Raw genomic sequence first — 13,181 nt, forward strand, 5'->3', positions numbered from 1 at the left:
AAAAAAAATTTAAAAAAAAAAAATCTTGTGTGAGTAGAGACGGCTAGGGGTGTACACCGGTCCAAAACCGGACCGGACTTGGACCGGACCTGTTTGGACCGGGGACCTGAATTGGGTAATTATGAGGACCGGGGACCGGACCTGAATTAACAGGTCCGGTTCCGGGCCAGACCTGAAAAATCAGGTCCGGTCCGGGTTTGGACCTGAATGGACCTGTTTTGTGTCTTTTTCGTTTTTTTTTTTTTTTTTTAATACAAAACCTGTTGGACCTGCATATGGACCTGCACATGGACCTGTTTTGTGATTTTTAGACCTGTTGCATAATTTAATAATTACATACAAACCAAAATTATCAATTACAAAACTACATAAAGTCTATAAAGTCCCGATTCTCAAACACCAAAAATACAAATGAGTCCACCGAAAATACAAATAAGTCCACGAAAACTCAGTTTCAATTTTTCAGAGTTTGGTTTTCTTCTTTTTTTTTTTTTTTTAATTACGATTTTCTCGGGTTTCAGGTCCGGACCTGAAAACCCCGGGTTTGGACCGGGTCCGGACCGGGACCGGGAACCTGGATTTTTAAGAACCGGGACCGGACCTGAATCAACAGGTCCGGTCCGGTTCAGGTCGGTTCAGGTCCGGTTTCAGGTCCGGGCCAATTTTTGTACACCCCTAGAGACGGCACTTTCAAGTGTTATCACTCTCGCGGTTATACACCAATGGAGCTCTGTCGAAAAAGATGCAAAGTCATTTATGAATACCAAGGAGTATTTTAGAAGCGATGCCATTAGTTTAGAGGTGTTTGCCACTTGTATCAAGTTTTTAGATCTGGTTAGGGCTGATTGTAAGTGTTGCATGTCTTTTAATATTTAGTGATATCACCCCTTTTCAAAAAAAAAAAAAAAAATAGAGACGGCGGAGTGGGCGCGTGAGGTGTCAAAAATTAACTGATCCAATATAATCCGTCAAAAACTAATCGATTCAATGTATTATTTTGATAAACAAATGTCAAAATGGTAAAAAAAAAAAAAAAAGTAATAAAAAATTTACAGTATAATAAACTTGTATTTTCTCAATCCAATCTAATTTTTTTTTGAAAGGATCTGATATTACAATAATTTAACAACATTATACAAAAATAAATACAAGTGTATTAATTGGCGAATATCAAAGGAAAAAGGTAGACAATTGGCCATGATACCCAAACAATGTAGATAGTATGAGTTTGATTGACAATATTTTTTCGTTGACATATAAACATCAATACTAATGCACAAACATGGCTTTGGGTTGGGTCGGGTCGATTCGTGGGCTAAGCTCATAGGCATTAAGGTTATTTAGGCTTGGCCTACCACCAATGGATTGGGTTGGGTCGGGTTTAAATTTTTTAAGGTAAAGCCCACCAGCAATGGTTGGTCCAAGGGCCGATTCAAGGGTTGGCCTACACGCTTATATAAGTAGATCGGAAAATTGGAAAAAAAAAGGGGGGGGGGAACAGTTTTTTTTAAGTATCACGTGCTAGGCGCGTGAAAGTCTAACGCTGGAGTCAAACTTTGACTGGCCGCAAAAGCACTGTGTCCCCCTTCACAACCAAACTCAACTTATAAGACCCTTTTTCACAATTTTTGTCTTAAATAAAGGTCCTCCTCACAAAGTCACCCTGTAAAAAGGTCCTTCATTGCAAATTTTCCATAAAGAAAATTTCCATAATATAAAATAACAACATTACCACTTACATTTAACAAACATAAATGCAGGTTAATTTACTAAAAGATCAAAATTATATGTTTTAATACACAATTAGGTCAAGAAATTAATACCCTTCAAAGAGGGGGGAAGAGGGGTAATTAATTCTAATTTTCATTATTGAAATTTACAAGATGATGGTGGATGTTTGGAGATGAACATAATTACTGTTCCTGTACTTTATTGATAGATCTTGCATCAGCTAGACAGCAAGTACTACAATTAAAAACATCTTCACTTGAATGAACAAGAAGCCAACAATGAGGCAGACTATCAAAAATTTCCTGATCCCTTTAAACAAGATTTCTGAGGCAAAGAATAAAAACAGCTTCCTCAAACCACAACAAGTTAAATGCAGTTGCAGAGCTAACAGAAGGTTAAACGACAATGATCTACAAAAGAAAATATCGCTCCAATTACGAGAGTTTCTACACCAAATTTCACCGCTATGATCATTTTTTTTTTCTTTCTATAAGAATAAGCTCCTAGGACCATTGTTATCAGCATTAACAGCATATATGGACATATCCTACACCTCATTTTTATATATATTCTCAAGCTTGATCAGCCTTACTCTCAATTACCATTGTAGTCTATATACCAAGCTTAAGCTTCTCAGCTGGATATACACTGCTTGTACTTCCACCTTTATTACCCTTCTGCAATGGCTTAGGTGTACCCTGTATCACAAAGTGAATTGGTCGCTTCTTTGCTTCAGAGAGATTCTCACGTCTGTTCTTTCTGTAATGCATAGATAATGAATTCAACAAGAGAACTTGGAAATAGCTTTAACAAAAAGTTAATCATTTGGACAGACTTTTCCATACGTACCTGAGATGGAGCAAGAAAACAGCAATGCCTACTAGTGCAGTGCCCTTGACAACTGACTTCAACAATTTCCTTTGGGGCTTATGCACTGGTACATCTTTTTCGGTATCTTCTTGCTTTGCAAAATCAGACTCTCCCTATATGAAGTCAGTCAAATGAAATAGCATATTAGCTTCCTGAACCAGAAAATAGCTATTCAGGTCATGTGAAATCAGCCAACACCACCCACTATGAATTTTGTGATTGGCATGGTCTATGTAAAGATCTAGAACATGCTTGCCCTTAATTCTAACCAGTCAAGATTTGGGCTTTATTATTTTCAAAAAAAATGAGTTTTAGTAATTCAGACATGATATCAACAAGTTTAAGCAAAGAGCAGCAAGTTCAAAAAGGTTGGGATAAAGACTTGTTAGGAGAAAAGAACCTAACAGATTACCAGAACTCCTGGAGAGAAATATACTACTAAAGTAACAGCAAAATAAATGGGGAATTCAATTAGTAAATCCTAAATTCGTAAATGCCTATGGGCAATCTTGCTAAAAATTACCCGTTAAGAGGTAAAAATAGAAGTAATTTCAAAAGCAAAGGGAAATTTTTTTTTTTTTTTTTAAAAAGGCAGGTATTTTTTTTCCCCCAAGTAAACAGCAAAAGAAGCATAGATTTCACACCAAAGAGTTAAGAGGTCACATGCAAATAGATCATCAGCTGATTATGTAGTATTCACCTTTTCTGCGTCTTTCACACGGCAAAGATGCTTATGATTTGTATCTTCCACAATTTTAGGGGATTCTCCTGACTGAGGATCACAAAGGGCTGAAGCAAAACTATTAACAAGATTTGCATTATCTGTGTTAATAAGTTTGTCATCAACACTTTCAACAAGAGCATTATGACTCTTAGATCCCTTCATGGCATCATGACAATCATTTAAGAATTTCGTGCCATTCTCAGCCACAACCACATAAGGTACAGAATTTAGATTCATGTGAGGCATACCCGACAAATTACTTTCATTGACATCCTTAAAATCTGGTGTGATCTTCTTGTCATCAAATGACATTCTGTCATTTTGTATCGGAGAACAATGAAGCTCTGTATAGCTAATAGTGTATCTTTCAAGAAGTGATGGGGAAGTGCTACTTGGAGAAACAAATCTTGCAGGAATCAACTGATCATCATTAGCATTAGATTTAACAGACAGCAAACTTGAACAATTGCAACTGTGCCCATCACAATCAACAGAACAAGGAGACTTCTCTTCATGACACCTCAATTGACCTGCCACATCTTCTGAAGTAGCATTCCCATTAATTAACCTATCATAGCAGGAATTTTCTCCAACATTTAAAACTTCTGTACATGTATTAGATGCTTGATTCTCACTATCATACAAAAAATCGGGATATTCTGAGGGTTTGGAAACAAAAGGACCTTGTATTAGAAGCTCACTGGAAAGAACCTTGTCATCAGTCTTCCCATGAAAACAGGGTTCGCCGACATCAAGAACTATGTCACGGACAAATGGTTCATGTTTGGCTGAGTTATTCTCCGATGGTACATCCGTATCACTCAAATATGGAGCCTCAACAACATGAAATCCACCTGTTACAGCACATTCAGGGGGTTCACCCAACTCAGAGCTCTTATCACAGTCAACTATAGAAAGGTTGTTTGAAGTTCCAAGATTTTTGTTACAAATATCATCGCCAATCAGATAAATATCATGAGAAGAAGTTGTATCTACATCTATATTATCATGGGATACACAATCAACTTCATCATCGTTGGCATCTTTGACATTTCCAAGATTCAAATGACTATCTTCCCAATTGATTGGGACATGCCTGACATCACCAAATTGATACCCATGATTAGTCTCACTATTTAGTTTTGGAACTTTACTGCTAATATGAGAGCCAAGATCGTTCGAGGATGGCACGCTGAGCTCTCCATCACTGTAATAATGAGAACAAGGTGAACCAACAGACTCAGCGTTAGATGGAGACAGGTATTCACACTGATCATCATCCTCATTTTTGAAGTCTGCTCCCATACTTAACTGTAATTCTGAACTATATTCTCCGACTTCTTGTGGTGAACCCGAAATAATAGGAGATTCAGCATCATAAGCATAGTCTGATGATCCAGAAGATTCAGCAACCACAAATCTGCTTTCAGCTTCATCACAATTGTCTGAGTAACCATTACTAACTGCGGAGGTTGAATTAGACATCCTCTGCAAATGGTAGTTACAGATTGTCAGGAAATAGAGCAAAATTATTGAGAGCAATTGCAATAAAATATATTTTCCATTTTCTCTATAAAAAGGAAGTAAAACAATTCGGCTAATACTGAAACAAATATATTCCTCCCATCCCCTTTTGTTTGCTTCCCTTTGGGTTTGCCCCATATTATCATTGGCTGGAAAGATCACCAATTTCCTCCCACATCTACTACATTGGTCCCAGCAATTAGTCTCTTATGAAGTCCACTAAACCAAAAAAAAAAAAGACACACACACACACCAATCAATCAATCAAAACCTTCAACCCCAAAAATGGAGTTTGCTACATGTTCCTCTCCTTCCATTTCCTTTGATCCAATGTTACATGCTCCTGCAAATCCAATTTCTTCATGTTCTTCTTAACTCCTTCCATTCAAGTTATCTTTGGTCCTCCTTTCCCTCTTCTAAGCTCCCCTCATCTCAACACTCTACTTCCCTTACTTGTGTGCCTTCCCATCTCTGCTTGACATGCTTAAACCAACGCAATCAGTCTTCCTTATTTCATCCTCAATGTCTGCGACTCTTTCCTTCTGATATCTTCATTTCTAATTCTATCGTTTAAGGTGTTCCCACACATCCATCTCAATATACGCATCTCCGCTATTCCCAATTTCCTAATATGATCCTTCCTGAATGCCCAACATTCTAACCCAGATAACAACATTGGCCTAAAACCCATCCGATATAATTTTTCTTTAACTTTAAAGGTATGCTCCGGTCACACAATATTCCAGATGCTGCTCTCCATTAGAGCCATCCTAACTTAATCATGTGGTTTATATCTTGGTCGATTTCTCCAATCTTCTGCAAAATCCACCCAAGGTATCTAAAATACGCAGTCATGGAAATCTCCTTACCATCCAACATCATTGTATTCCCACTTGACTTCCTTGCAGTGCAAAAACTACATTCCATGTACTTAGTCTTGCTCCGACTTAATCTGAACCCCGAGATTCTAAGATTTCCTCCATTGCTCCAATTTGGCATTAACCCCAACTCTAGTCTCATCCGTTAACACAATAACAATATCATCTGCAAACAACATACACTAAGGTATCTCATCTTGTATTGGTATTATTAGTTTATCCTCCACTGTTGCAAAGAGGAAAGGACTAATGCCAACTCTTGGTGTTAACAGGGTAATCCTTTGTTACCCCCCCTGCAAGTCTTTATATATGTCTTGACATCTAGATATAGTCAACATACTTACAAGGAATACCCTTCTTAGTAATCACCAAAGTACATCTCTTGGCACCTTACTATAAGCCTTTTCCAAGACAATAAAATCATGTGTATATCCAATTTTCTCGCTTTATAATGCTCCAACATTTTCCTTATCAAATGCATAGCTTCCATGGTAGATCGTCCTAGCATAAACATAAATTGGTTCTTGGAGATTCTCATACATTTCCTCAATCTCAAATATATCACTCTCTCCCATAATTTCATAGAGTGACTTATTAGTTTTACCTCGATAATTTGAGCAGTCTTGAGCATCCCCTTTGCTCTTATAAATAGGTACCAAAGAGCTCAACCAACCAAAAACAAAAAACAAAAAACAATAAAATAAATAAATAAAAAATAAAAAAAAAACCCAACTCAATGGGGAAAAAAAAAATTGGACGAAGGGAGTAGTAAGATTACTTGTCCTTAAGTCTTGTCACACGTCCAACTTTACAAACATACCTGCCAAACTCTAACCCTTGAAACTTTTTCTACTTCCTGTTCAGCTGAGAGTGAAGAGGTTGACTGTGACATCTCTAGGCTCTTCCGAATGCCTTCAACCATGTCAGTCGGCATTGCTAGAGTGCAAGTGACACTATCAAAATCAGGAACCTACATACGTTTACAATTACAACTACACAATCAGTTAAACAATATGAAACATAAAAAAAAAGACTTTATGCACAAATGATGCTGGAGACCTTACATTTAAATCTCTTAACCGTGATTTTTTTGATAAAGAACGTAAACACATGCAAACTTTTCGAGTGTTCCTCCTTTCCACAACATCAGAGGGAGCAAAGAGATCAATCCCATCTATGCCAAGATTTTTGCACATCTGCAAATTGAAAAGGATCTTAAAAACCTTAAAACATACAGGCATTGCTAATATTTCTAATATTAGACACCATTACACTCAAATGCTCATGCTGACAGGTTTCAGATGGTTAATGCCTAATTAATTTAATTCAACAGTAATCCACTAATGAGGAAATTCATAGTTGCAATTTCTTAACTTAGCAGATGAATATAAAATGAAGCCTGGACAGTAAATGACCACAAATTAAATAAAATGCAGGGAATTATACAAAAGATGATGTGATTATGAGCACAAGGAAAAAAAAAAAAAAAGAAGCATGAGTGCAGTATCAGACTATCAGTAAAAAGAGGTCCTTGGTGTAATCCCTACCCTTAAAAAAGAATCAACATTATAATAGGGCATATATCTCCGAGTGCTCTTGTTTGATGCAAGAGTTTTCCATTCATACACTTTGTTCTGAGTATCATCTACATGAAGTAATGGTATCCTTTTAGATATCACCTCAGACACTTCAAATCTACAAAAACAAATAGAATGAAAGCAAATTATCCGTCAACTGAAGATCAAATTGAGGACCAAGGCAAAAGCAAAATAGAGCACATGAAAAAATACACGTAGAACTACTTGTACTCTCGAGACACATAATTAACTGTTGCTACTTCTTTCAAATTGCTGTTAATTAAGAGAAATAAGAGCTAACTCTTATAATCACTAATTATTAGGACAACTTACAGTAAGAAGATAACACCCCAAGGTTAAATTAAAAATCTATAATATATAACAGAATTTTGCAAATTAATAGAGCATGATTCGTCTAATTAATGAGTAGCTAAGTTCATCTAACCTTCTAAAAATTTCACAAGCAAGGCATCTCAAACTTTTTTGTGAGCTAAAAGGTAAGATACACTGCTCTAGCCTTTTATACGTGTACAAGAACCCCCCCCCCCCCTCTCTCAGCTTCTCAGTTACGTTGACCCAAAGAAAATGTACTTTGCTTTCCATGAAATTATGAGTAGTGTTAAGAGAGTGTACAACACAACAACAGCAAGTTAGAGGAAACAAAATGCAATAAATTAAGTGCAAAAAAGATCTTACAGTAGCTCCCCATCTGCAAGTAAATCTGAGATGTCTATCTCTTCATCAAATCTTATCTGCAACACTTCTCCAAGCCATATTCTTGCTTGAGTCTGAGGCATAAAGTACAATAAAACATTAGAACTTGATATGTAATATACTACTTCGTAATATGCAATGTTTCTCAAAAGTTTACAGGTCAAACTCAAAATAAGCCAAAAAACAGAGAGAAGGGGGGGAGGGGGGGGGGGTTGAAGGGTTTCCTAACTGTCGAATCATATCTTGGTACTTAACAATAAGAGCATATTTGACTCCATGTGTTGTACTCCTTTCACCCAGGATCAGTAGTCACATTCAAAGAGTAACATGACAGGCAAATCAACCAACTTATCAAATAGGATTTTAATAATTTAGGACATAAAGGATTTTCTAGTCATTAAATCATATCTTGGTTTTAATACGAACATATATGATTATTCATTGTACTCACGTTTCAAGGTATGATGTCCTACCATGTTAAATACGAGTGTGAGCCGCACCCGCAAACCAAGAGAGAGAGTCCACTTCACAAGTCTAAGGGAGATTCCATCCCAAAACCATATGGCAGTAGGAGGTTACTCTCTCAACTTTTATCAATGTGGAACGCTTACATGTGTTATTTGGTAGGATATATTCAACACTCCCCCTCACATGTAAGGTCCTTTTTTAACTCAAGGATCATATGATCCAATTCAATATGGCCAAGAATACTTAATGCCATTAAAGGTCCCAAACCATGGGTCTGGCAATACACTCAAGCCATTAAAGGTCCCAAACCGTGGGCCTGGCTCTGGTACCATATTAAATTTTGAGATATTATGAAATGGGATTGGGCAACTCAAATAAGGAGGAGAGTTTGGTCCACAAATAAGGCTTGGGAGCTTCCATACTAAAACCAATTGGCAATAGTAAGAATAACTCCTCTACCTTATAAAGTGGAACCACCTTTCCTCTTTCTCCAATGTGAGACACTCACAAGTGGGTTACAATGGGTTTCAATACTCCCTCACTTGTGAGTGTCCTTAGAACTTAGAGCACACCAGAAGGTACAATATAATCCTCATTGGGAATGAACATCCAATAGAGGCCCCTTAACCATTGACAAATGCCCAGGTATGAACGGCCCAACAAACCTGGCTCTGGTACCATGACAAATTAGGGTGAATGAGAAAATAGAATGACTTGTGTATTATTGATCATTAGGTAGAGTATTTATACAGTATCTAAGCTCATAAGATAGGAAACAATCTTCCTAAAAGATATACTAGTCTAACCATAAATCTTAAAGATATATTCTCTAAATAATATCTTAAAATAAAATAAACCTAAATATTCTATTCCCTTAATGATATCTACGAAAAATATATCACACATGTATATTTTCCAATATCTCATATCTCTAACACTAATTCATTATGGAATTTGAGCACATATCATCCACACCTAGGGTTTTTTTTTTTTGGAATAGATCCACATCTAAAAATTCAAATCACTACACACATTTAATATATTCAATAAATACTTATTGGACAAAGTAAAAAAAAAAAAAAAAAAAGAAAGAAAGAAAGAGAGCTATGATCAAAGATTCAAAGGACATACAGTTGTACTTACTTCAATTTTCAAAACAAAAAAGGTTGAAAAACTTGAACCCATTTTTCATACGGAGTAATTACAAGCCAATGACTACTAAACTAAAGTCAAAAAAATTCTTTTTTTTTTTTTTTTTTTTTTTTTTGAAAAAAGCAGTAATATGCTTAAACTTCCAATTCATGCCATAATATCTGAAATCTTTTTCCATGCTAATGTAATGTACTGTATAAATTATTTAAATAGCATTCAAAAAAAAAATCAATCAATGAACATTTAAATATCTAAATTCCTAACCTTCTTCTATTGCTTTACAAAAATTAAGCTTAAGGGTATTTGTCTATTTGACAATTGACATAGCAGCATTGCTAAATACTCGACTTTAATTAATTCTATACTAAAAATATCACTTATGAGATTGCGATTGTACCCGTGTTAACGCACATACTCCCATTTATTTCTAATGTTTAAATTCTGTGATGGTGTTAAAATATTGTACTCATTTTAATACGCTAGATTACATTATTACCAAGTTTTACTTTTTACTGCTTTAATTGAATATATATTCTATAATTATTATTAATAATACTGAATTTTTTTAGTTTGAATAAATGGTGTGCTTCATTTCACCTAAAAAACATTCAATTTCTACACATTCAAAACTACTTAATTATTCTCTCAAATCAATAGTTTACATGAGTATTTATTTTTTTGCAAATAAAAATCAACAAAATTGAAACTTCCTCAGTAGTAATTAGTAATTCAACTTGATATATTTATTAGCTAAAACAAAAAAAAAATAAAAAAAAATAAAAAATAAAAAAATAATAGCATATTTAATTTTTAAAATTTATATCACACTAAAAATAGAATCAATCTAATAAAACCCAAATTAAAAATAAAATATAAAAAAGAAAAACCTGCAAGTAAGCATCGTCAAGCTCACGGAAGTTAGACTCAGTTGACGACATCCTTTGCGGCGACTTATCTTCTACAACCACCGTCGACGCCGCCGTACCGTCGGCCATCTTCCGCCGTCGCAAACTCTTCCCGCCAAAAAATTTGAGGAGAGAGAAAGAGTAGACAGATAGAAAGTGTGGGGCTTTTGCTGGTACTTGGTGAAATTTTGAGATGTGATCCTCAAAGTCTACACCCTTTTTCTCTTTTTATTATTTAATTATTGATAATAATTAATTTCAAAAAAAAAAATACTCCGTAAAAAGTAGAAAAGACAAATAATTTATTCTGGGAAGATATATGCCTTAAATTAATGGTGATATCACTGATATAGTGTGTGTGTGATATGCAATTATACTCTATTAATATTATTGTCTGTGTGTCATTTTTTTTTACTAAAAATGTACGTCTTCTTATTCTTTTTAAGACGTTTCTTTAATTACGTTTGCTCATTACAGTTGTATAAATTCAATTATTAATACTTTTTTGATAACAGGGTGGAATCAGGAGGTGGCTGGGGTAGGCCATGGTCACCCCTTGATTTTGTTTAAACATTAATTTTGCATTTGCTATCAAACAAATTTTCACAGTTAGTTGGTTAACATGTGAGATTTTTATGGGATTTCTTACGTGAAATTATGAGTTCAAATCTTATATAAATTATATTGAGATATACCTATAAACATATTTGATCTTGACCACGTTCCTTGTTTTTATATTTTAAGGTGTTTTAGAATGCTCGACTCACATTTACTTTATTTACGTTTTTTTATTGGAAAATTCATTATACTATCTTAATTTCCCACCTCCCTAACATTATTTACGTGTGTTTGATTCACAAAATTTTGGTGCAGAGTAATGTAATACGTATAAATTTCATACCTTAAACCTCCAAGAGTCCAAGGTATGAATTTTGGAAACCTTAAGAGAAAAGTGAGCTTTACTGATGCTAGACATCCAAGTATTCTCTCTATTTCAAAATAAATGCCCTATTTTAATTGGCACATCTACCAACGCAAAATCTTAATTACAAATATATTTAATTATCAATAAGTATAATTAATAACAAGTTGATGTTTAAAAATTAGAGTGTACATTAAGATGGCTCTATCTAACAAGTCAATACATGATTGTTTCATCTTTAATTATAATATACTCGTAGAATATAAAGCACCAACATTGGTCAATATATAATATTGCATGTTAGACCTTATTTAGGTCAACTTATTTTTACTTATTTCAGAAAAAAAAGTAATTTTATATCATATCAGATCGGATCAGAAAAAATAAGTTCAAATCAGATCAGTGCTATGAACCATACCCCCCTTATAAGTTACAACTATTTTACACTAATTTTATCAACTACCCCTACACCAAAAAGCTTAATTAACAGCGTTTTTTTTTTTAATTAAAACACAGCGCTTTTGAAACGCTACTGATTATAGGTGCTGCTAAAACAATAATAGCACATTAGCACTTAAGTTAAGCGCTATTGTTGTTGTCCAGTTTAACAGCATTCAGTACTAAGCGCTGTGAATTCACTTATAATGGCTGGAAGGTTGATGCCATCAAATAATTATTTGTTCCGAATCAATCAATAACGTCTTGCTGTTAAATAACGTAATTTTTTTTTTCCACCAAATTCAATTCAACTACTATAAAAACAACAGCGTTTTTTAAACAGTGCTATTAATTAGGTGTTGTCATTTAAACCTTTTGGCGTAGTGTACTCAATATTAATTCCGTAAAAAATAAAAAAAAAATAAATAAATAATTAAACAAACAAACAAAAAAATTAAAAAAAAAAAACCCTCAATACTATCTTACATTCATTCACATTTTTTATGCATTCCCAATAAAACATAAATTAGCAAGTGAGCTGAAATTACAAAAACGACAAATTATTATTGAAGAATGATAAGTAATTAATTTAAAAACTGATAACTTTAAAACAATATAACAAAACGTATTTAATATGATCATATGTGACTAAATTTTTCATTGCATATAAATCACGATATATACAGAGTCGTGAAAGAAATGTTTGATAAATTTCAGTCAACCGTGTCATTAAAAGAACGGTGGAAACATATATACAAGTAATTTTTAAGAATTATATATATTTTATTTTATTTAAACAATAATAAATAAATAGCATGGGGAGTTTACGTAGTTCCACATCTACGTTGTCATGCTTGGTGTGTGGTTCAGTGGTTGTAGTTGTCGGTTATAATAAGTACCACGTTGTTTTGCTAATGTCCATCCCATTTTTTTCATATCTGCCAATTTCATGAATTTTGGTCCTTTACCACCTCAAATTATTAATGGATATATGTAAACCAAATCCACCTCTTTTGATTTAAGTACAACATAATCAATTGTGTAGATGGGGATTGTTAATGTATATTTTGATTATTGCCTTTTACCAATCCCTAAAGATAATTAATGAGTTCTTTAAATTATTAGGTATATCGTTTATATCTGAACTTCAATCACTATCATATCAGACGTCTATTTATATATTTATTAAAATTTCAAAGCAATAACATTTGTCATTCTTCATGAGTCACTATCCCGGATCATTATAAGTAGTGTGAGATTACCTAACACAATTGTTGA

General features: G+C 34.2%; 1 protein-coding gene across 1 annotated transcript; it reads right to left on the reverse strand.

Annotated features, from left to right (window-relative positions):
- Positions 1 to 2,017: 2,017 nt before the first annotated feature.
- Positions 2,018 to 10,848, reverse strand: LOC110686393. The gene is made up of 8 exons (XM_021863003.1): positions 10,526 to 10,848; positions 8,001 to 8,092; positions 7,275 to 7,422; positions 6,792 to 6,923; positions 6,548 to 6,697; positions 3,302 to 4,813; positions 2,581 to 2,714; positions 2,018 to 2,490 (listed from the first exon to the last, which is right to left on the reverse strand). The coding sequence occupies exons 1-8, from the start codon at positions 10,631 to 10,633 to the stop codon at positions 2,343 to 2,345; spliced, it is 2,424 nt and encodes an 807-aa protein (XP_021718695.1). The 5' UTR covers positions 10,634 to 10,848; the 3' UTR covers positions 2,018 to 2,342.
- Between the last annotated feature and the right edge of the window lie 2,333 nt (positions 10,849 to 13,181).

Source organism: Chenopodium quinoa, unplaced genomic scaffold (assembly GCF_001683475.1).
Source record: "Chenopodium quinoa cultivar QQ74 unplaced genomic scaffold, ASM168347v1, whole genome shotgun sequence".
Lineage (NCBI taxonomy): Eukaryota > Viridiplantae > Streptophyta > Magnoliopsida > Caryophyllales > Amaranthaceae > Chenopodium > Chenopodium quinoa.